Source organism: Colossoma macropomum, unplaced genomic scaffold (genome assembly GCF_904425465.1).
Source record: "Colossoma macropomum unplaced genomic scaffold, Colossoma_macropomum, whole genome shotgun sequence".
Lineage (NCBI taxonomy): Eukaryota > Metazoa > Chordata > Actinopteri > Characiformes > Serrasalmidae > Colossoma > Colossoma macropomum.
Genome location: NW_023494801.1, coordinates 617,474 through 642,970, shown reverse-complemented (window position 1 = coordinate 642,970; position 25,497 = coordinate 617,474). Strand labels below are relative to the sequence as shown.

Below are 25,497 nucleotides of genomic sequence, written 5' to 3'. Positions count from 1 at the left end.
GAGCGGTGAGTTTGTAAAGTTAGTTATTTGATACCAAACCTGATAAATCCACTAAATGATCATAGACAGCTGCACTAATCTGCCTGTTTCCTTCACTGGACTAAACGGATTAGAACCTCTGAACAAAACGTAAGATGCAGCTCTACACTGCCCTCTAGTGGAGGACAGAGTTCAGGCAGCTCATGATTCTTCAATATGAGAATGTGAAGCGTTGGAGAGAAGCTCATTTGTATATTAACATCTCTGATTTACTGCTTTTTGCACATTTGCATATTTGAAAATTCTTAGTCCTTACAAGCTTTTTTGCATGTTTTGTGGTTTGTTATTATCCAGTTAAATGATTACTCCATTAATTGAAAAAATAATTAATGTCTTACATAATTTAACATATTTGTGTGACGGCCCTATATATACGCTTGTCTACGGGGTAATCAGAACAAAACCTGGCAGAACAAAACCTCGTATGTTGACATCAGTTTAAAAATCATCTGCTCTTTATGTTGTGGTAATATTTCATGCTCCAAAAGCGACTACATATACACATATATGTGTGTATGTCATAAGTGACTTATGTAAGTCTTCTAAAGGCTTTATGGCTGAAATCCCATCAGCCACTGTGTTTCATGTCCGTCTGCTGACTGTACTGTGATCTGAGTGACGACTGAAGCTCTGCGGGTGTTTTTAGCTTTAATATTCAGGGAAAGTAAATGTTTCCTCAGTTTCAGCTACAGAATGTACCGCCGTCAGAAATGACTCACTTTCTGCACCGAGTGGAGTCACAGTCACTCACTCTCTCTCTCTCTCTCTCTCTCTCTCTCTACCCTTCTCTCTCTCTTTCTCTCTCTTCTCTCTCCTCTCTCTCTCTTCCTCTCTCTCTTTCTCTCTCTCACTCTCTCTGTCTCTCTCTCTCTCTCCTCTCTCTTTCTCTCTCTACCCTTCTCTCTTTCTTTCTCTCTCTTCTCTCTCCTCTCACTCTTCCCCTCTCTCACTCTCTCTCTGTCTCTCTTTTTCTCTTTCCATCTCTGTCTCTGTCTCTGTCTCTCTCTCTCTCTCTCTCTCTCTCTCTCTCTCTCTCGCTCTCTCGCTCTCTGTCTCTCTGTCTCTCTCTCTCTGACAGCAGTAAGGAGATGAAAATTACATTTGACAACTCGTGGAAAAATTTAAGGCCCTGTACTCTGCCTCACTGTGCGCTGATGACCTAATGTTCTAGACACCTCAGAGTGAAAATCAGAAAGCTTCTTAAAAGCTTTACTTATATACTAGAGACGGGTGGTGGGGTGTGGGGGGGGTTGGAGGGTGGGGGGGTGGTTTATTGCATTTGCACTTGCGCATTACCTGTAAGTGCTGAAACACTCAAATAGAAATGTATATAAAGGGGTGGATGAGTGTAAATAAGAGAACCTAATATTACAGATATAAATCTCAACTGTTCTGTTCAGTTTGATTTGCTGTGATTCAGAATTCTGTTAAAAGTACTCTGAATATACAAACACAGTCGTGTAATATAGACATAAAAACAATACATCAGTCTATGTACTGATCGCTTGGCTGGTCGTGAAAATTGATTTTAACTAGTTTTCTGGCCAATAAAAAGGTCTCACAGTACTGTGTTTATTTAATTGCCAGTCTAAACAGCCAGTAAGTATCAGTTATTGATGTTCCAGGAGATTTTTCTGAGGAGATATGTTAGCTGATAATCCACTCGCATAAGAAAAGAAAAAGTCGATGTGACAATAAGTGAGTTTCCAAAACTGGAGTTAAAAAAACTGATTAAAAGCTACAAAGAAAATGTGGCTCCTAACAACCACCTGGAAGACCTGTTAGACACCAAAACTGCCCCCATCAGATAAACAGCACTTAAAGCTTTCATCTCTGAGAGAGAGGAGAAAATCAAGCTGATCAGATCTGAAAACATCCACAGGTGTTTCTGTCCATCCTTCCACTGTGAGAAGACGACTCAGCGCTGTGGGTCTGAAAGGATGTGTAGCTGTCAAGAAGAACCTCACTGAGAAAAGGAGACGGACACATCAAACAAAGAAGCTGAACGATGGACTGACCACCCCAGAGTCCAGACCTCAGCACCACTGAATGTGTTTGGTTACTTCAGAAAATCATCAACCAGCTTCTAAGACTGAACTTTGGAGGTGTGTCTGCAGATTCTTTGAGGAACTGAAAGTGAGCCTCCTGAAAAGAATCGAGGCTGGAATGAAGGGAGAGAGACTCACTGACCCTCAGTGCTTCCTAATTCTGATTGAGCAGCTCAGCGTTTGGAGAAAGAAACTGGAACTGTTAACATGACTGAACAGCACGAGGCTCCATGGTAACTGTTTGGCTCAACGTTGGCAAACAGGCTTTTGTTATCCACTGTAAGTGCCTCTCTCTCTCTCTCTCTCTCTCTCTCTCTCTCTCTCTCTCTCTCTCTCTCTCTCTCTCTCTGTGTGTCACACTCAGGCCTCTCATTTTCCTCCATTTCTACAATCGCTTGACTTCCCTTTCAACTTTTGCCGATGACATCCTGTCTCTTAATTAAACCACAGGCCCCTCAAAAAAGGAAATTAATGAAAGAAGAAGCTGTTAATTACACAACAAGGTCACCGGCGTTTTACCTTCACAGCTTAATTGCGGCCGCTGATTGTGTTTCTGCCTCATTTTTTATTCCGCCTGCATCTTGACAAACGCCGTTAATTGTTGCTCGCCCGCTCGCGGCGGCTCCGGCGTGCAGAGAGGAAATAAGTGTGTGCATGTGTGATCTGTGTGTGTCCTCTCTGAGTGGACGTGTTGATTCTGTAGTAAGATTTAATATTTTATACTAATATTAAAACCTTATTCTCTGTTCATTTTGCTCTTGTGTTATTGTTTGCTGTCCGGTGTTGACCAGAGGAGGATGGGTTCCCCTTCTGAGTCTTGGTTCCTCTCAAGGTTTCTTCCTCTTGCTCGTAGGGAGTTTTTCCTTGCCACTGTTGCTCTTGGCGACGCTCATGGGGGCTCAGACCCGGATTGTTCTGTAAAGCTGCTTTGTGACAACACCTGCTGTAAAAAGCGCTGCATAAATAATCTTTGGCTTAACTAGTAAGAGTGGTGCTCTGCTGAGTTGCTGCTGTAGACGAAAATAGGATCGTTCCGGTCCTAAAATCTGATTGGCTGAGCCGTGTTCGAAGCCGTTGTAAAATCCATGATATGCACACCCTGACCACATCACAACTGAACTGTGCATCGCTGCACCTCGGCACGAATAAAAAGCCCTTGTGCTGTTAATGGAATAATCTTTGACTCTAATGCTGCTCACATGGAGCACTGAGTGTATTGATGAAGTAAGAACACCGTTTTTTGTTTAAACTGAAGGGCTGACAGCTTATGTTCTTATCTAGAACTGGGCTGGTCAGCTAGCTAACAGGCTAAAGATAGCAAACATGCTAAACAGCTCCATCATTAATATCACAGGCTTGAGTCAGGGTATTTATGGAATAATTAACTGTAAAACGGCAGAATAAAAGACTAAAGAATGTCACTTAAATGTCTTACACGCTTCAAATGCTCGCTAGCAAAGTTTAGAAATTCCAGCCTCTACAGTAATAACAGTGCATCATGTGTCGAGTGTGGATGAGTCTGAACCCCAAATGACTGTTTCTTCGCTGTGTTTTGCTCTGTTGGGCTGCAGGATCCAGTATTTAAGCTCCTATGTAGGGCACTATGTAGAGAGCCGTTTGAGATTCGGCCCCAGTGTGAGAAGAGAGCACCGCTGGATTGGTGCTAAATAAGACTCGCGGTGGTGATTTGGTGACCATAAGTACTTATAAAGCGCAAGTTTTTGCATTGAACAGTTCTGTGTTATTATATATTCATTGTTATGCGACAAAAACAAAAAAAATGATGAAATGACTGCAGCGTACAGCGATGGGCGACCGAATGTTCTCCACATTCAGCAGTCCACGGTTGCTTGGCAGCGATACCGTACTCTAAAAGATATTTGTGTGGATTGTTATGAATAAGAAATTATTTTCTGAAAAATTGTGTATTTTATCATAGTTTATGATGGCTGCCGTTTTATTAAAGCAGTAAGCCACTTGAGGCCGTGCGTTACAGTGATTTTACAGTAACGCACGGCCTCAAGTGGCTTATTGCTTTAATATCATCATCGTCAAGGTGTGAAATGCAGGGGGAGCCCCTAATTTAATAATAAATAAACGTTTTATGACGTTATGCTGTCCGTTCAGGAAAACCAGACACTCCAACACAAATTCAGTGAAGCTGATTGTTTATCTGCTTCACCCACAATCAGCTTCTGTCTCTGGTGTTCTTAACCAACTAGAGCTGCAGCACTGCTCTGCCTCAGGGTGGCGCTGTAGCAGACTGGTTCAACCAGTTGGTCCTTTGAGTACCTGATTCAGAATGATCAAACTATATTTTGATGATATTATAAAAATTTTCCTCTGTAACACATGGGTCACCCACGTGTTACAGAGGAATCGATTTTCCAAAGCTTCTGCATACGAGATGTAAACAAGGTGGTGCTCCTAGGATTGCAGCTGGATTGATTGATTGTTATTTTCCTCTTCATACATTTACTACATGCTGCTTCAGTCCTCACTCGACCCGTTTCAGAGCCCAGTGTCATTGATCTCTGACGTCCCGCTGCTCTTAACCAGCCCCTTCACCAGCTCCTCTAGGCACGAATCTCTCAGCGTGCTCTCAGAAGTGACGGCTAAAGTTTCCGGAATGAGTCATTTTTCCCTCTTTTGTTTCATCTCTTAACGTTTTCTTCTTCAGAGGAACAAAGGAAGTGAGCGAGAGGCAGACAGAGGCAGAGCTTCATTACTCTGAGCAAACAATAAGCAAGGCTGTTTGTTTGTGGAAGCAAATGCGCAGAACACTTTCCTCCTGTTTTTCTTCTTCCCTCGTTCCGGCACTCCGATGAAAATGTTTCAGATTCATCTGCGCCTCGTTACGCGTGCTCCTCCTCAATCTCAATACCGGCACGCTCGTCAGGAGAACCGGCAAACCTGGAGTTGTTTGGTTATGTGTGAATTTTTTCATTTATTTATTTAATTTTTTTTTCAGTTCTGTCTCATTTTCTCGAATGTCGCACCTGAAATTGCTTTGACATTCGGATGCAAACATAAAGCACAGGCATGTGGCTGATGAGTTTAGAATGTCCTTCCTCCTCCTCCCTCTCTCGGAGCGTAATGAGGGACGGCTGCTGGAGCAGATGTGGCTGCTGCGATGCTGAGATTAGGCTTGGAGGGGACGCAGCCTGCAGCAAATGAATTACTCTGATGAGACCTGATTTTCTCCAAAGCATTTCAAACTGCTTTTTCTGGAAAGAGGAAGGCGGCCTGTGATTGGATCTGCTGTTCGGTGGAATTAGTGACATTTTTTCCACGCTGCCAAACTCCCAGAAGAACATGGGCGTCTATTTTGGCTTCTTTTTGTTTGTGGTCTGCTTCAGGTGGCTCTTTTCCTGACGAGCCAGTCCTCCAGATCCTCACTGTTAGGGCTAAACGATTAATCGCTTTCATATCGAATATGAAGCGATGCAGTTTCCGAATTGCAAGAGCTGCAATTTTAATGATACACTCTCAAAAAGATGGTTATTCAAGGGTCCCTTAGTAAAGAGCCATGAAAACATGAATAAATTCCATGCTTAAACGGTTCTTTGCATGGCGAAATTGTTCTTTAGGTCGATGGAGAATGTGTTCTATATGGTTCTGCGTAGAATCGTTTTGAAATCGGTTCATATAGCACCAAAAAGTGTTCTTGTATTTATACAAACTTGACATTGTAACAATAGCAGAACCCTTTTTGGTGCTATATAAAACCATGTACAGCACATTCTCATCAGTCTGAGAAATGATCTCACCATGCAGAGAACCGTTTAATCAGTCAAATGGTTCTTTGAGTGTTCATGGTTTTATATAGAATCATTGTCTTTACTAAAGAACCCTTGAAGACCATCTCTTTATTAAAGTGTAGCCTGTATGATCAACGGCATTCTCTCAAGTTCTCAGTGGGGAAGTTTAACCTAATAACATGGACCTTGTGAAGGTCCTGTAGAAGATGTGAGCCAATCAGAACTAATCAAACACTCGTTTGATGTGACATCACAGCCACAATTAGCTGGCAGTCTGACACCGTGTTCAGATGAAGCCTCAAGCCAAAAAACAATAGACCTGGACCTTTAATTTACAGAAAATAATGACTAATAATGATCATTTAAATCGCAGTCCCAATATCGATCAGATCTGTTGTAAAAAGCCTCATATCTCCTAACTGGTAACTGTACACAGGATGATGGCCTGTAAGATGATTAATATACTTAATCACTATAATCATATTTTATTGTCTTAATTGCAAATGCATTTCTTATTTGCTCACATTTAACCATAAAGAAAGATTTTTTTCTCATTTAAAAAGCTGTGCATTTTGTTATTGCTGGAGAAGGAATATTTAAGCCTGTTCTCTCCCTTCATTCCAGCTTCCATTCTGTTCAGGAGACTCACTTTCAGCTCCTCAAAGAATCTGCAGACACACCTCCAAAGTTCAGTCTTAGAAGCTGGTTGATGATTTTCTGAAGTAATCAAACACATTCAGTGGTGTTGAGGTCTGGACTCTGGGGTGGTCAGTCCATCGTTCAGCTTCTTTGTTTGATGTGTCCGTCTCCTTTTCTCAGTGAGGTTCTTCTTGATCAGCTACACATCCTTTCAGACCCACAGCGCTGAGTCGTCTTCTCACAGTGGAAGGATGGACAGAAACACCTGTGGATGTTTTCAGATCTGATCAGCTTGATTTTCTCCTCTCTCTCAGAGATGAAAGCTTTAAGTGCTGTTTATCTGATGGGGGCAGTTTTGGGGTCGACCAGCTCTTCCAGGTGGTTGTTAGGAGCCACACTTTCTCTGTAGCTTTTAAACAGTTTTGGAAACTCACTTATTTTCACCTTGACTTTCTCCTTCTTTATGTAAGTGGTTTATCTAATATTTAATCTAGTGGCTGTTTTTGATTGTAAGTTCAATACGTCAGCGTCTCTGACCTGAGCACAGGTGTGAGAGTGTGTGCGAATGAGGTGGGCTATGATGTGTGAAGGCAGTGACCCCCCCCCCCACAGCTCTATCTTTCTCGCTCTCTCTCTCGCTCTCTCTCTCTCTCTCTCTCTCGCTCTGTTGTGTGTATAGGGGGGCTGATTGGGTTCAGGGTGGGCCGTGCAGGGCGCTGCGGTCCCGGACATGAACAAATCGCCCCACATCTCTGCTAAATGGAAGTCATCCATCAGAGGGGACAGAAGGCAAACAGAGCCCTGAGACGGGCTGCTGGGCCACTTTTGATGATGTCACGTCCTGTCCTCGTGCCCCGGAGTAGGGTGACTTAATGTGGCGGTGAACCCGGCGAGAGGGCAGAGTGAGAGAGCGACGGAGCGAGAGAGGAACACAGAAAAGGCATGATGTAAACCAGTCAGGGATGACCGACGCTTTCTAAATAAATAAATGGTGGGGGGCACTGAGGTGTCCGAGAGAGAGAGAGCGAGCGAGAGCGAGAGCGAGAGAGAGAGAGAGGGAGAGAGAGAGAATGGTGTCTCCTTAAAGATAAAGAAGGAATGCTTTCTTTCAGTGATGCACCAAAAAACTGCAACCAAAATTCAGGCCAGACTCACAAAATATTTAAAGAAGGAAAATTCTAATTAATTGTCTTTTTCTAATTTATGACTAATGAAAAAGGTTCAGATAAATTATTTTTCAGAAAATTTCTCAAGAAGTCTCTTCGTTTTTTTCTCAACTTTTCTCTTAAGAACAGATCTCAGAAGAAATCGTGTTCTTGGAAGAAGATATTTTGAAAATTGTGTTTTTAAATATTTTGTCAACTTCACACTTAAGAATTGATGTGATAAACCTCTCCTGATGAGTTTCACGAGACCAAGGAGGGTTTTTCATTGGCTGGTTCCTTCATGGCCATCACTTCTAGTTTTTGCTTAGATGTTTTGAGGGTTTAATTTTTGTTTTTCCTGTGTTTTGCTGTCCTGAATAACCAGGTAGTGCAAATAATCTTTTATTCAAATTCAAAACACATCTCACATTGTTTGTTTTAAGCTGTGAAATGTAACACATCAATATGCTTCACTATCCATAACATAGATTACATAGGAAAACAACCAGTGAAAATCTTTAGAAATAAAGACTTTAAAAGAATATTTGAGAACTTAAGTTTGACACGTTACACAACATAATGTTCTTATGATCTTAGTGCTTGCTTTAAGATCTTTCATCTTTTTAGGAAAGTCTTTATGAATCCTTGTGTAGCAAATAGAAATATAAACCTCACTTCAAAATGAATCACCAGGATTCACAAAAGTTTTCCTTGGAAAAAAAATCTGAAAGATCTTAAAGAAAACACTGAGTTTATACGAACGTTCTTAAATGTAACTTAAAAGAATAAACTGAAGAAATTCTTACATATTCTCAAGAAAGTCTTTTTTTTTCTTCTTCTTTTTCTAGATTCAATCCTTCCAGAAAACTAATTAAATTTTTGATTCAATTTAATTGTTTAATAGTTGAGATTGTTTTTAACATAAACTAATAGAAACTGGAAGAACTGTTTGTGCAGTAATGAAATAGACCAGGAAAACAACACACAGACTATTTTCAACGTTTGAAAATAGCCAGAGAAATTGAATCCATACTGCAGTGCATATTATTATAATTATCACATTCCCAAATTGATGCGCCATCGAATGTCAATGCTTATTTATACGTCTAAGACTTGGAGAATGACTGAAGTCTTCTAAAAGATGGAGAGAGGAAAGAAGGAGCGACACTGAAGCGAGATCAGGACTGATGGAAAAGACAGAACAGGTCCTCATTTGCGCAGGGCCAGCTGGTGACAGCGTCTCTCTGGCTTTAATGAGAGTTGTGTGGATGAGGGTCGATAAGCCGCGGAGGAAGAGGAGCGTAAGGCCGAAATGAGCGCCACCGCAGGCGCATGCGGCCCCATAATGCTCAGTGTGATTATGATTGAGGCTGAGCAGCGTAATATCCTGTAATTGGAGCTCGTGTCCGTGTTCATACTGTTGTTCCGCCGCTCTGAACTGGAGAGTGTGGAGCAGGACTGATCTGATTATGTGGGCCTGTATTTATCACGCGCCTCAGAGTCAGTTCTGATTTAAGACCCGCTCCGCATGGCCCATATGACTGAGTTAGTCCTGCCTCACACCAGGATTAAGAAGCAACTCTGCCTGTTTGCACTGCGCATTTGTTTTTCCTTCAGTAACGTTGATGGAATGTCTTATGGAAATGTGTCCTGAAGGATTGTCAGTTTACAAGTCATTTATAAAAGTGTTCTTATTTGTATGTTTTAGAAATTGTTTAACTTTATTTAGATCACGGTACAGTTTTGGCACACTTTCATCGAAGCGTCAGGTCTGATTTTTAAACATCTTTTTATTCATCGAATCGTCCAGCGATACGGTGATGGAATGCACCGTTATAAAGCTTGAAATCTCCCGATTTGATTCCCGTGAACCATTTTACGATCTGTTATTTACAGCAGTCACAATCGTCTCATTTGCAGCATCAGCACCGAATGATCAAACGGCAGCAGATCTGTCACCTTAAAAGCCTCGCCGCCTCCACAGAGACACCATAATCCAAAACATGGGGTCTGATAACACGGCAAGAGTCAGAGATCAGTTTAGAGATCTGAGTCAGGAGGAAATAAACTCCTCCATTCTAGACTCTGAGTTACTCTGAGTCAGTCATTCATACAGTTATTCTGACTGAGTGTGTGTCCTTTCAAATGAGACCGAGATCATGACTGTAGTCCAGAGTGTGTGGGAACAGCGCCCCCTTTACCTTGGGAATGCCATTTCAGGCAAACATGGGGCTACAGTTAACAGGTTAATGTTGTTTAATTGTGTCGGTTGTGCAGGATTGTTTGATATGAAGAAAGCTGCAGTTGACGTGCTTTTTATGCGGGACAAGTCCAGTCGGGTCTTATCTGATCAAACCTGGATCACATTTTAGTAAAAAGTGTAAATGGAATCTGTCCGAAGTTTATTCCGATGCCATCCGAACACGTTAATGAGAGATGTAAACAGGCTCACAACATCAGCAGGAGAACCCTGACAGAGTTGGTGGTGGTGCGAGGTAAAGGATGAGAGAGGGAGAGAGAGGGATGCTGTAGGAGGATCCAATAGGGCAGATAAGGCTCTCAAGAGACCGTGATGGAGAAAGAGCAGCAGAGAGAACGAGAGGCGGAGTGAAGGAAGACGGACGCAGAGAAAATGAGTGTGCTGAGCAGAGTCGGCCCCGGGGCTCCGCTCTCTCTCTCTGTCTGTTTTAATAACTCAGTCTGCTTCAATAAGCTTCATATGACACTCCTCTCCCCTCTACGTTTCCTGTGATGTTTAGACCCTGCTGACTATTCCAGGCCACCGACAGTGATGATGTAATACTTGTTCATGACATTGGAAATTGTCCATAAACAATCAACAAAGCTTTTCAGCCTTTCAGATTAATATTACAGCCATTATAATCCCAGTTTGCCAGTTATCTGCACTTTGTAGGTCAGATACAGAAACAGTGACGCTTTCTTACTTTTACAGTGATAAAAATGCAGGTCAGCCTGTGGACCGTGAACAAAGGGCGGCACAGGATGTCCCAGTTTGCTGAAGTTCTGCTAGATGTGGAGAAAGAGACTAAATGAGGGAGAGAATAAAAGCTTCTAACCCTTTAAGGTCGGCCATTGCTGCTGCTTTATGTACATTAAATATTCTGTTATCATTGATCTGTACAAAAACACATCCGAGCAGCTTTTATACAGTGACGGAAAACACAGCAGAGCTGGGCGATATGGCAAAATGGAATATCATGATACTTCAGGAAGTTTTTAACGATACACCATGAGTCACGATATTTATATTTTCTGATATCTAGTAAGTTAGAAAAGACAAAGTAATGCCACATTTTAAAAATACCACCAAAAACTGACTCCAATTACTATTCAACATTGCACACACTGTACTGCACTAAATCCAATTAGGGAGCAGGACTAAATATGCTCTTTTTAATCAAGCATGCAGTTGGAAAAGTACTGACGATATTCCTGATATGCTCAGAGAAGCTTATTGTGTTATATTGTGATGTAATTTGTCACAATAATGGTGAACATTTCCCAGCTCTAAAATGCAGTAGCGTACAGGAAGCTCTGGTTCTACATGTTAAAATTAATGATGATTTTTAAGTGGTGCAGCTCCTCTGGCGGCAGATTTAAGTGTGACTCTGTTTTTTTAATTTAACGCCGTTATTCGTTGGCCGCGGTTTAATCGTGGCGATTTTTTTGGATGTTAGTAAATTAATTTGGACTTGTGAGTGATGATATTGTAGACAATAAACTTTATCTTTTGGACGGTGAAATGTGAAATTATTTTGTTTGGCCTCTTTTCTATTTTTGCAAACTTCCTCAGGCGGCATGAACTCACTCCACCTATCACTGTTGTCTTTGGCATCGGTGAACACTAAGGTGGCACTGCTTGCCAGATCTATGAAGATCTTGCTTGTTTTGTTAAGAGCAAAAGATGCCATTTTGTCATTTTGAGACTTTCTGTCCATTTATTCATTTTTGTTTGTTGCATAGAAAAACGAACAACAAACTTCAAATTCCACTCATTTAAAAAATATATAATGATTAAAAGTCATTGAGAGTGATTTATTGTGAAATGCTCAATTCTAGAGAAATTAATTCAGAACTGTTCAGTGGTGGTGATAGGAACCAGACGTCCACCTCGAAAAACTCCCTCACAGAAAGTTATCACACCAGTTTTTTTCCCATTTTGTATTCTCATATTTTATACTAACACTGTTTGCTGTCCAGTGTGGTCCAGATGAGGATGGGTTCCCCTTTTGAGTCTTGGTTCCTCTCAAGGTTTCTTCCTCTTGCTCGTAGGGAGATTTTCCTTGCCACTGTTGCTCTTGGCGACGCTCATGGGGGCTCAGACCTGGATTTTTCTGTAAAGCTGCTTTGTGACAACACCTGCTGTAAAAAGCGCTGTATAAATAATCTTTGACTTGACTTTGACATGAAATGGTTATGAATTCACTGTCTGATGTCTGAGACACTGTTTACGATAGTTTTGAGAAGATTGTTTGGCCTAAAATGCCACTTTTAAAGTCGATTCATGGTGGAGAGGTACATGCTTGCTTTTTCAGTTTTTCACTGTGTCACCATCAACATTCCATATAAAACTAAGAAGTAAGGCTGGGCGATATGGAAAAATGTCACAATACTTCAAGACATTTTCACGATATTCAATATGCACAATCTTTAGTTTTTCGGAGAAGTTGGAACAGGCAAAATAGAACTTGTAATGCCACATATGAGAAATACAATATAACCTACAACTACAATGATTTTTATTCATTATTTTACAAACTGCACTGCACTAAATCCAGTTAAACAGGCTTAATTATGCTCAGTTTGTAATGAATCTTGTAAGTACTGTGAACGATATCTGTGATATACTCAGAAAAGCATTTTCTGACATAATTCATCATGATAACAATTAAATATAGTCGTATTGCCCTCCCCACTGGTGGTTTTGGGTAGTAAATAAAATGTCTACATTTGTGTTGTAGTCATGGCGACCCCTGGTTCCTATCACCACCACTGTAAACGAAGCTGTACAAACCTCTCTGAATCACTTTGTTTACATCTCAGCTACTAAATTATGCAGAAATTTCCCAAAAACCAGTCGAGGCCTGAGTGGGTTAACTGGTGCCCCATGTGAGGAGGCCAAGCACTAACTCAGTGTCTGTGTGATCGACGGGACCTTTAAAATAGACCTTTCTCTCCACCATTAATGCGGATTTATTCCATTTATTAGAGGGCCTTTCATAAATTAGAATTAGCAGCATAAAGCCAGTGATCTGAATATGGTGGCATGAATTATTGATTCCCCAGCAGCCTCCTACAAATCTAGCCTGACATTTGGAAATAAGACGGCATAGAATTATGGCTCGAAATAATGAAGGCCATTTGGGTTGAGCGCAAAGCAAACCCTCTTTTAAGACTTATTAATATTCATTAATACCTTCTGTCAGAAGCTCTGCGAAACAATTCATTGTTCGCGTTTACTGTATTAAGTGCTTTATGATTTATTGATGCGTGTGCAGGAGCTGAGAGCTGAGCGGGGCTGTAAAGAGAGAACCTTCGCTGAAATTTGACCGTTAAGACAAAAGCCTGAGTCTTGTCGCGCGTTTCAGCGACCGTAAAAATATAGTTTCTGCTCTTTTGTTTTCTGCTCCTCGACTCGCCTCTCGCGTCTCCCTCTTTTACTGTTTGTTTGTTCTCCATCAAACTCGACGGATGGCCCTCTGCTGGCTCCGGGCTATAAACGCCAAATACCCGCCATGCGAGGATTCCAGTGTGCGTATTATTAAAGCTGCTGTGCGCGTCACCTCCTCCGCGGGAGAAGCGAATGCGTCCCTGCCGTCTCTTCCCCGGGCCTCGTCTCGGGCCTCTTCCTCAGCAGACGCTCCTCTATCTCCACCCCAGCATCTGTCCTCCCCGGAGCACTGGCTCAGATCGCCGCTATATCTGTATTACGGCACCTGGAAGGAGCTATGAAACCAGTCAGACTCTCCGTGTCGCTTTAATCAGCCCGAACTAAACGCCACACCAGACAAATTGATGAGGACGCAGCCAGCTGGCGTCGGCGGGGGTTCGTCCACCTCCCCCGCTGGGGGTTCCTGCAGGGAGTTTGGCACCGGTAATTGTTTGTGGTGGCACGTTTTTCTGTGCAGATGTTTTGTGGCTTTGACGTTCTCCTTAGGGACAGAGTTGGCTGTTTCATGGCAGGAGGCACTCGCCTGATCGCAAAACTCCTCCACCGGCATTAAACTCTGGTTAAAGCGGCCTTTGTGGAAGGAGTGAACTGAATATGATAGTGTGATGATGATATACAGTCGAACGTTTGAACACCCAGTGTTACATGTTTTGTAGATGAATGCTGCTGCTGATGTGTCAACTTACAGAAAAGTAAGTTAACCCAGACTTGCAGAGTGTCTGTTTATTTGCTGAATGTAACATTAGAAAAAAGTAAAGTAAGATATAAAAAGAGCCAAAACTTTTGCACAGGCCACATTTTACGTTCAATTTTTCTCCAACATATTGAATTCAGCAAACAGTAATTGAGTATTAAAATGTGCAGAAGTGCGTCTCTGTAAAGCATGTGTTCATTTGTTTACACTTAGAAAATCAACAACATGGAATTTTTCTTTCTTTCTTTCTTTTTTGTGGTACAATCCCGGGAATCCTGGGTACCCCCGGTAAAAATACAACCCCATTCCCCAAAAAGTTGGGACGCTGTGCAGAATGTAAATAAAAATAGGATGCTATGATGAGCAAATCATGTAAACCATATTTTTAAAGGAAAATGCAACAAAGAAAACATGTCAAATGTTGAAATGTTGAAAATATTTGCCCATTTTGAATTTGACGCCCACAACACGTTCCAAAAAAGTTGGGACGGGGGCCTGTTTACCACTGAGTTACATCACCTCTTCTTTAACAGCACTCTGTAAGCGTTTGTGAACTGAGGAGACACTGCTGTAGTTTAGAAAGTGAAATGTTTTCCTGTTCTTGTTTGATACAGGATTTCAGCTGCTCAACAGTTCAGGGGCTCATTTGTCATATTTTTCATTTCATAAAGCGCCAAATATTTCAGTGGTGACAGGTCTGGACTGCAGGCAGGGCATTTATGCAAAAATACAATAAAATTTCTCAGTTTCAACATTCGATATGGTGTCTTTGTACTATTTTCAATTAAATATTGGGTTTAAATGATTTGCACATCATTGCATTTTGTTTTTATTTACATTTTGCACAGTGTGCCAACTTTTATGGAAATGGGGTTGTACATGTTTTGTTGGTAAAATATTAAAAATATTATGGGGTCTTCTGCTCCTGTCATCCAGTCGAAATTATTATCCTTACTGTTATTATTATCATTAGTAGTAGTGACTTATGACATTTTGGTATGTCATATGTCATATAAACAATTATAACCATATTATAGATATCTAGAAATTGACATTAAATCATGATTAATGATTGACCAAAACATGACCAAAAATTATGATGTTATTATTATCAATGGAACACTTTTTGAGAGCCCACTGTTTAAGCTTTGTGGACGCTCACCTTCCCTTTAATTACATTAAACTAAATATCTGAAAATCACCTGAACTCAAACGTAAACGTTTGATGTGTCCGTCTCCTTTTCTCAGTGAGGTTCTTCTTGATCAGCTACACATCCTTTCAGACCCACAGCGCTGAGTCGTCTTCTCACAGTGGAAGGATGGACAGAAACACCTGTGGATGTTTTCAGATCTGATCAGCTTGATTTTCTCCTCTCTCTCAGAGATGAAAGCTTTAAGTGCTGTTTATCTGATGAGGACAGTTTTGGGGTCGACCAGCTCTTCCAGGTGGTTGTTAGGAGCCACACTTTCTCTGTAGCTGTTAATCAGTTTTTGAACTGCAGTTTTGGAAATTCATTTATTTTCCTTCGACTGGTCTCTGAGCTTTGAACAGGGCAGTGTTTCAGTGTAGCTGCTGTGTGGAAGCAGGCGATGGTGTAGAGCAGCACCGCTGAGCTCCGCCTCGTCTGATTGATTTTCTGCCTCGAGAACGACATCAGCCGACGCGCCACACAAACAAAATAAACAGTAAAGGCTTCAAACTGACGGCTATCAAACCTGCTGTCTGTGGTGCAAATCTCAGACGCCTCCACGCTTCAGTTTAACGTGAGGCTAAAGGCTGATTTCGGAGGGCGGGGTGGTGTTGGTGGGTTTGTAATGACGGGCATTAGACCAGCGATTATTCCGTCTACCCGCCTCTCTGTTCTACAGACTACAGCTGTTCCACATTCTCCGCACTTCTGAGGAGGGTTTAATTTGGAAGGTGATGTGACGTTCATGGTGTCGGATCAGAGTGGGATTCATGATGCTGCGTAATCTGATGATGTTGAAGTTTCTCCCTCTGAATCTTTATACTTTAATGTACCATCCCTGCAGAACTTCCATACCAAAACCTTATTTTAATTCACTGTTTACACCATTTAAAAATGCTGCCTTTTCATTACTGTAACAGTTTATATATATGAATGGACTGATAGAAATGATCCAGAATTACTGAACGTATTGAAATGTCTTTGACAAAAACTTCAATAGTTGAATACTTTAAACTCAGCCTTGAAAATTCAGATGTAAAAGTTCAGATAAGCTCATCAGACTTTAAAATTCAACAGAGGAAACGTCTTTGATGTTCAGCAAACGCAAGCAAACCCAGACAATCCCAGTACAGCTCACGACATGTAGTTTACAGTACGATCGTTAACAGCTACACTTCTAACCAGACTCAGGGCAGAATGAAACCCTGCAAGGGGAATTAAATGACCAAGGAAGGTCACGACCTCTGAGCGGTTAATCTTAGCAGACGTCCTTCTCTCTCTTTGTTCTGTGCTCTGTCACCTCTGCTAATAATATCTTTGTTACTTTATTGTGTTCTTCTAACAACTGCTTACACTAATCTCGTTATGTTGTTTATTTCCAAGCTCTTAATTAGAGGCTATTAACATCAGCCTAATTGTCTCACATAAGCATTTATACTACTTATATCATAAATTATATACTTCATAGAAGATAATTAGTTCACATTATCAGTCATACTGACAATTAGATCTAATAAACTCTGCACTGTTACCTGTTATATACTCACTGGCCACTTTATTAGAAACATCCACCTTGTGCTTCCACTCACTGGCCACTTTATTAGAAACATCCACCTTGTGCTTCCACTCACTGGCCACTTTATTAGAAACATCCACCTTGTGCTTCCGCTCACTGGCCACTTTATTAGAAACATCCACCTTGTGCTTCCGCTCACTGGCCACTTTATTAGAAACATCCACCTTGTGCTTCCGCTCACTGGCCACTTTATTAGAAACATCCACCTTGTGCTTCCACTCAATGGCCACTTTATTAGAAACACCCACCTTGTGCTGCCACTCACTGGCCACTTTATTAGAAACACCCACCTTGTGCTTTCACTAACTGGCCTCTTTATCAGAAACACCTAGAAACACGCGTTTAAGCTCTAATCAGGTGACAGTGCGAATGTGTCCAGGTATAAACTGGATTTGAGCTCTTCTTGTTTGAACACAGTGAAGGTCTAATTGTATCTCGTTTCATGTTCTGTTTTTGCAGCGTGTCCTAAGGGAACCTATAAAATGTCATCGCGGCAACAGGAGTGTTTCCCGTGTCCGGCTCACAGCGTGTCCGAGGAGGAAGGGTCCGTGCTGTGTGTATGCGAGGAAGACCACTTCAGAACGCCGCTGGACGCCCCCTCCGCCCCATGCACACGTACGTATGAGAGAGAAATAGACATTATACTAACACGTTACGCACAAACTGATAACTCATCCTGTCAACTCTCTTTGTGTGTATGTGTTCTGCTGTCAGCTCTGTGATCCTATAACCCTTTTCTATTGATCCTCTTTTTAATTTTGTTTATGGTGGGAGCGCTCTGTTATCTCAGAGCGAGGAGAGAAAATCCCCGGCTTTACAGCTCTAACGGGTTTTCTCTCCTAGCTGTACGGAGATCAGTGATAAATTTCATAGCATCGTAATTGTGCTTTTAATTACAGTATTGATTAGTCTGCTTTTATCTCTGACCGGCCTTGCGATAGCATTTATAGAGGCACAATTACTGCATTAATTACATTATTGATTGCGTAATTACTATTATAAGCAGGTACCACAAATCTGTATTTAGAGGATAGCAGTGAAAAGGCAGAAAGAGAGAGAGGGAGAGATTAAAGAGGGAAGTTAAAATGAGAGCTAAAGAATTTCAGAATGACACTGAAACGACTCCAGTTCTTTTTAATCTAATCATTGGATGGTTGTTGAAAAAAGTCCATAACTTGCCTTTATCACAGTCACAAACTTGCAATGTAATTGGCTGAGAAACGTTCTAAGAGTGTCAGCGTCTCTCCATAATGCTGCTAAGGATATCGACAAAAGCAAAATGCTCCTATTGTAGTCGTCGTGCTGGTGTCCAGCTTAAATACTGCAGTGAAGTTTGATGTCTTTGGTAAAAATGGTCACACAAATGGATGAGAAACTAATCTATGCAATGAGAGAAATGAGCTTTATGACTCGTTCTCTAATGTTTAAAAAACGTTCCTAGGTTCAGTTAGTAGTACCATGTACCAGCAGCACCAGGTGAGCCCTTGAATACTGGTCGATACCAGTAGCAATATTGAAACCTTGAGTATTGGCGGATATCAGTGCCAATATAAATGTTTAATCATTGACAGAGAATCGGCTGATATCAATACCAGTATCAGTACTGAAACCTTGAGTGCTGGTCAGTACGGATACCAATATCAATATCAGTGTTAAAACCTTGAGTTTTGGCCAATATTGATAACAATTTTAATATTGAAACCATGACTACTGGCCAACATAAATACCAGTATCAGTATTGAAACATTGAGTATTGGTCAATATTGATAACAGTATCAGTAATTCAACCTTAAGTACTGGCCGAAATAAATACCAATATCAATATTGAAACATTGCGTATTGGCCAATATTGATAGCAATTTCAATATTGAAACCATGAGTATTGGCTGATATAAATACCAGTATCAGTAATAAAACCTTGAGTACTGGCCAATACTGATAACAATATCAATAATTGCCCCTTGAGTTTTGGCCAGTATTGATAACAATGTCAGTATTGAAACCATGAGTACTGGCCAACATAAATACCAATATCAGTATTGAAACCTTGAGTATTGGCCAATATTGATAACAATATCAAAAATTAAACCTTGAGTATTGGCAGATTAAATACCAATATCAATAATTAAACCTTGAGTATTGGCCAATATTGATAATATCAATAATGAAACCTTAAACGTTAAGTATCAACTGATATCAGTATCAAAACCTTGAGTGCTGGCCGATACTGGTATCAACAATAAAGCCCTGAGTATTGGCCAATATTGATAATGTCAATATTAAAACCTTGAGTATTGGCCGATATAAATACCAATATCGATACTGAAATCTTAAGTATTGGCCAATATTGAAAACAATCACATATCAATTATGAAACCTTATTGGCTGATACCGATGCCAGTATAAATACTGAAACCTTGAGTATTTGTCTGTATTTATACCAGTATAAATCTAAAAAATGGAGTATCGGCTGATACCAGTACAAACAGAGTTTGCTCCCTGACAGAGATCAGCATGATGGATGTTCCTTTAAAGACTGTGAGAGCAGGCAGAGGGGCGGAGTGCGCAGCAGCAGAGTGAATGTGTGTGAATAATGAAAGGTGTGTCACTCTCTGTGTTGTGGTGCATCCAGGCCGCAGCTGCAGAGCTGAGCTCACGGCCAAACGCGCCAACCTGCTTATATAACTCCACAGTGCATTTAATAAACACTAAAGTCATTAAACACAAACACATGAATTCAATACACGTGTCCTCGCGTGCGTCGCCGCTTTGTTTATTTACTGTGTACTCCGCTAATAGCTCTGTAATTGTCTCGGTGCAATTAATGAGTTTCATTAAGATGCGGCTTCGGAAACTTCAGGAAAAAAGGGGCTGAATGTTGAACTCTCAGCTACTGAACTCTCCAGCATGAATAATACACTCGGAATTGTAATATCCGACAGAAACTGATGCGCGATGCTTTGTTCCCGACTCCTCTGTTTTCGGTGCCCTTGCACTTATCATCTCCTCAGCGCTGTGACTCATTGGTTGTTTCCGTTTATTTAATTCATTCGTCTTTAGAAGGAGCAGGTGAAGGTCAGAGCCGGAACCGACTTCCAGACTGAGGGAGTCTTCAGAGCCTTCGCTGTTACGCTGCTTCTGTCTCCGTGTAGATTCAGGCTCGGAGAATAACAGTGGAACAGCACTGAGGCGGCTTTACACGCCGAGACTTTCACACAACTTTAGTTAAAGAAGAAGCAGAGAAAATTCTCCTGCGTTGCATAAAATACAGACTCGAACAGACATGAAACCTGTTTGATATTCAGCCAGAACAACTGCAGAATCTCAGCTTGTTTAATATTGAAATCTTCCCTGCTGAAAACAAAATCATAGAAACCATTAAAAGTTCCTGCTGGTTCCTGCAGTTGTGTTACTAATGGTATTGTGTATTTTCCTGATGGGTTGACATCACGGTGTAAAGGACTCTAATGGTTTAACAGGTGTCTTGATTCCAGGTGCATTTAATGGTTTCCAAAGGTGCCCTACAGGAAACTAGTGGTCTCTGGTCCTGACCATTAAACCCATCCCCATTAGAAACCAAAGCAGGCAGGTGTACCGATATTGAAATACTGATATTGAAATACTGATATTGAAACCTTGAGTATCAGCCAATACTGATATTGAAACCTTGGGTATCGGCTGATGCTGATATTGAAACCTTGGGTATCGGTTGATACTGATATTGAAATGTTGAGTATCGGCCAATATTTTTAACGTTTTTTTAACTCTCACAGCTTCCAAACTGCCAAGTAACTGCATTCGTCTTTGTCTTCTTTGTGACCGTGTCAGTGATCTCTGCTGTAGAAATGATCAGGCAGTAATTAATTAAGCCTGTGTTACATTTCTTGAGTGAACATAGCCAGAATTTGGCAAGTTTTCCGAGCATCACCTCAGTGTGAAGTGAAGCCCTGCTGGTCGAGGCTGTTGATATTGCAGTGGTAATATCACCATATCTCATATCAACACCTATAATGGAATATTAGAGGCCACCTATAACATCAGAGTTTATTTTTCTTTTTCTCTGAGTTCCTTTGAAAGTGAGAGCTTTTCAATTAGTGTTTAAATCTGCAGTTTAACGTTTCTGAATAGGTTAGACCTTGAGACTGAGTGGCTCCCTGTGTGGGCAGAAACTGTTTGCCTCTCATTTGAGTTTTCATTTCCTTCACTTCACTTTCAACGCCTGGAAATAAAAAAACAATCCAGCTTCCTGTGGCACCCCTGTGTGCATAAACTGGTGATGTGCTCGGGTACTTGAGTTAGTCCATTAACTATTAGTCCTGAAATCACTAATCAGGTATTTGTTACGCTTTGCTGTATTTTTGGATTTTTTTTAGTTTGAATAAGTGAATACACCCTCTACAGAGAGCACACTACTATACATCTTAATACACAGTTGTTGTGTATTTGCTAAATTTAACATATTGGGGAAAAAAACAAATTGTACACTGTGCAAAAGTTACAGGAAATAAATAGAAATTGTGTTCTAAAACTTGGAGAATCAACAAAACTTATGATTTGATTGGAGTGTGTGTGTATATATAATTTAACATTTAACAATTTGACATATTTAACCATTTCGTGTCTCCGATGTGGACTGAATGAAGAATGAAGGGTTTCCGGCGTGATGGTCAGTCCTTAGTGATTTCCTGAGTGTCCATTGGTCAGTTTCACACAGAATGTAGACAGACACACCAATCCACCAGTTCCACACGGTGAGAGGCAGATGACATGTATCTCAGCCCCTCTTCATAGGCTCATAACTCCGGATGTGAGTCTCGTATGATCTCGAGATAAGATGGAACGGAAAGGGCGACTCTACAGATTCAGGAAGTGTTTGAACTGGATTTCTGAGCTGGATCATCAGAAAGATACAGAAACAGATATAGAGACAGAGAGTTTGATGTGCTGGCACATTCCTCGACCCCAGAGGGTTAAAGTGACTACTATTGCTAGCTAGGCTAACTACTGTAGCTAATGTTAGCTCAGTCCAGAAGCACTAAAAATGTATTTCTTTGGCAAATGAACATGAAAAGATCTTGCATAGAAGATGACGAGTCCTCATCAGCACCCAGGGCTGTAACGATGTTGGCGTCAGGTTACCGGCTCATCTGAAGAGGCAACTTTCATTACAAAAACCTACTGGTGTGGATAATAAAACATGTTTTTAAATGTATTCCACAATCACATTTTTGTAATATTACCTAAAAAGTAAACCTTACAGCCCTACAGTAATTTTAACCCCAGTCTGTTTTTTCTTTCCCCAAAAATCCATTCATTAAAAGGGAATTCCAAAATTGTTTCCAAATTTCTGCATAATTAAACGATTAAGATGTGAACAGAGTCATTCAGAGTGGTTCAGAGTCGTTCAGAGTCATTCAGAGTGGTTTGGTGTGAAAAGCTCCGTTCTAGAGAAACTTACCGAGTCAGAACTGTTCACAGTGGTGGTGAGAGGAACCAGACGTCCACCTCTAAAAGCTCCCTCACAGAAAGTTACTACATGAAATGGTTATGAATTCACTGCCTGATGACTGAGACACTGTTTTATGATAGTTTAGAGAACTTAAACTCCATTCATGGTGGAGGGATACATGCAGGGCGCTGTGAGGCAAAATAGTCCCCAAAGAAAACTTATTATTTCAGATTTTCCTCTATTTTCCATCATCAACATTCCATATAAACTCAGAAGACTCGTGTAGGTTCACTGGTGGTTCTGGATAGTAAATAAAATGTCTATATCTGTGTTGTAGTCATGGCGACCCCTGGTTCCTATCACCACCACTGTAAAGACATCTGAACCATTTCACACCAAACCTCTCTGAACCCCTCTGATTACACCTCACACACTGAAATATGGGGGGATTTTGTGAGTTTGTTCCTGTTTTTGTGTCTAGAATGCAGCACCTGTAGTGCGAGAGGCCTCAGTTCGGAGCTCAAAACCCTCTGTGACATTTTAATGGCGCCCTGCTGCGGGCAGATTCTTGTCTGACAAACGGTCTCCTCGACCCTCTCCTCCTTCTCCAGCAGCAGGACAGCACCAATTAATGCCTCTGATCTCTCTAGTGCTCTCTCTCTCTCTCTCTCTCTCTCTCTGTCTCTCTCCTCTTTCTGTGGTGACTCGGTGGTAGTCTTTTCGTTTGTGCGCTCTGACCATCTGTTGATCGTGCTCTTCTCAGCCTCAGCACTGACTGCATGTGTTCATTTATGTATTCAGCAGTCATGTACAATTTACTAGTGACCTTTAGGTTCCATGGAAATGTCATTATCAGCAGTTGCCCTGTCTTTAAGGATGGGCAGTATGACAGTATTTACTGTTATTGTGATGAATTACATCACATTATACTCTTGAGAGGGTTCTTTAGTAGAGAATGGTTTTATGTAGAACCGTGGACACTCAGATAGCCATTTGCATGCAATAGCAAAACCCTGTTTGGTGCTATATAGAACCCTTTTCAAAAAGGTGCTATATAGATCCATGTACAACACATTCTACATCGGTCTAAAGAACCATTTCACCATGTAAATCATGCAGATGGCTCTTTTAGTGTTCATGGTTCTATATAGAATCATTGTCTCTACTAAAGTACCCTCCAAGAACCATCGTTTTTTTAAGAGTGTACATCACAGTCTGCTTTTCTGAGCAAAGCGTAGACATCGTCAGTGCTTAAGTCACTGGCCAACTTCATGTTTTGTTACTAAGAATAGTGTCTTTCTTATTTGTTTTGTAAAAGAGAAATGGTGAATTCTGATTGTCAAAAATCTATATGTAAATGTTATGAATCATGATTTATTAACAAATCTTAACGTACGTGTGGGATTCTCCATTTAAGAGGCTCAGGCAGCGTTTACAAGCTAACACATCGTGGTTTTGCGAATCACTGCTGATCATAAACAGCTCTCTGGTCTGGTTTAATTTGATCAGACTTAGATAAGCCAACGCTCTACATGTCAATGCGCTGCAGTGTAGTTAGCTAATCATCACATAATGCTGACGTGCATTGAAGGTAGTGGCTTTAGCTGTTTAGCTTCTGTTCATCCACGACAGTCACATGCTTTAACTCAGTGTGCTCCACCTTAACTCACCCGCCAGTCATTCTGTAAGAGTCCATGTTGATACAGAGAGAAAAGGGAACCGAGTTAAACACAGTGCAGTGCAGTACATCTCAACAAGTGCAGCACAATACATTACAATCAATACTAAACTCAGTGCTCATTTAAGTGCTGTATAAAGAGACGGTCTTCAGTCTGAGTTTGAAGACCGCGAGAGACTCTGCTGTTCGGACAGCCAGTGGGAGTTCATTCCACCACCTGGACTCCAGGACAGAGAAAAGTCTTGTTGCCCGTCTTGTTGAGCTGAACTATACTCGAAGGGCTCAAGGTACAGTTCGAGTTTTGACCATTGCCATCAGGTCAGGAGGGGCTCATCCGTTTTGGCGTTATCGGCATCAGGGTTTTAAATCTGATGCAGCTACAGGAAGCCAGTGAAGGGAGCGCGGCAGTGGAGTGACGTGACTGAACTTAAATAAACTTTGACTTGATTTTTTTTTATCATGTCCGCTGAGTGAGGAACAGTGAGCTAAATATCTCATTTAACTCTAATATGAGATGCTCAGCCTTTCCAGCATTAGCCAGAGCATCACGTCACTCAAGAGAAATACTGTTTGTCTTATTTTCCATAGGATCAACTTCACTGCAACCATATGACCTTCTCATAATGTGATAATGGTGGCCAACTAGTAAGGAATTTTGCCTGTTTGTTACGTTTTAAAAATAATCAAAACATTCCCATTTGGTTTATATGTCATAGTTTAGTAGTGATGGACATGTACACTGTTTTACGCCATGCAAGTCTTAACAGTCAGGGTTCGCTTTAATTTATTATAATAATTCATAAAGATGCTTGAATCAGCAAAATAAATCTGTTTAGTGTACTAAATCAAATTGTTCTGTTGATCCAAATCAAAAAGCAGTGAATTGTGAATTGAATCGATTCACTGTAAACTCAAAGATTCACGTGCCTACTATAACACAGCATATTTATTTCTGTTAAAGGGGAACTCCACCGATTTTTCAGAACTTCTATATAGGTCAATTGCTGAGATGTAAACAAAGTCATTCAGAGTGGTTTGATGTAAAATGGTTCATTGTAGAGAAACATACAGGTTCAGATGTCTTTACAGTGGTGGTGATAGGAACCAGGGGTCGCCATGACTACAACACAGATATAGACATTTATTTACTATCCAGAACCACCAGTGAACCTACACGAGTCTTCTGAGTTTATATGGAATGTTGATGATGGGAAAATAGTGGAAAATCTGGAGAAAAAAAAAAAAGTTTTCTTTGGGGACTGTTCTTCCTCAGAACACCCTGCATGGCTTCTTCTTCCACGAATGGATTAAAATAAATGGATTCAAATACATTAAGCTGAAACCTTAACAGAGCTATCATAAAACAATGGCTCAGAAAGCATATATCTAGTCATTTCATGTAGTAACCTTCTGTGAGGGAGCTTTTAGAGGTGGACGTCTGGTTCCTATCACCACCAACACAGTTCTGACTTGGTAAGTTTCTCTAGAACAGAACGTTTCATACCAAACCACTCTGAATCACTCTGAACCGCTCTGATCCACTCTGTTTACATCTTAGCCATTAAATTCTGTAGATTTTTTTTTTA

At 41.0% G+C, this 25,497-nt stretch overlaps 1 protein-coding gene across 1 annotated transcript in view; it reads left to right on the top strand.

Annotated features, from left to right (window-relative positions):
- Positions 1–25,497, top strand: part of LOC118821245 (ephrin type-A receptor 7-like) — a 224,558-nt gene that overhangs the window by 139,710 nt on the left and 59,351 nt on the right. The window contains exon 4 of the mRNA XM_036589775.1: positions 17,244–17,399. Coding sequence (XP_036445668.1) covers positions 17,244–17,399 — 156 coding nt within the window. The remainder of the gene's footprint in view (positions 1–17,243; positions 17,400–25,497) is intronic.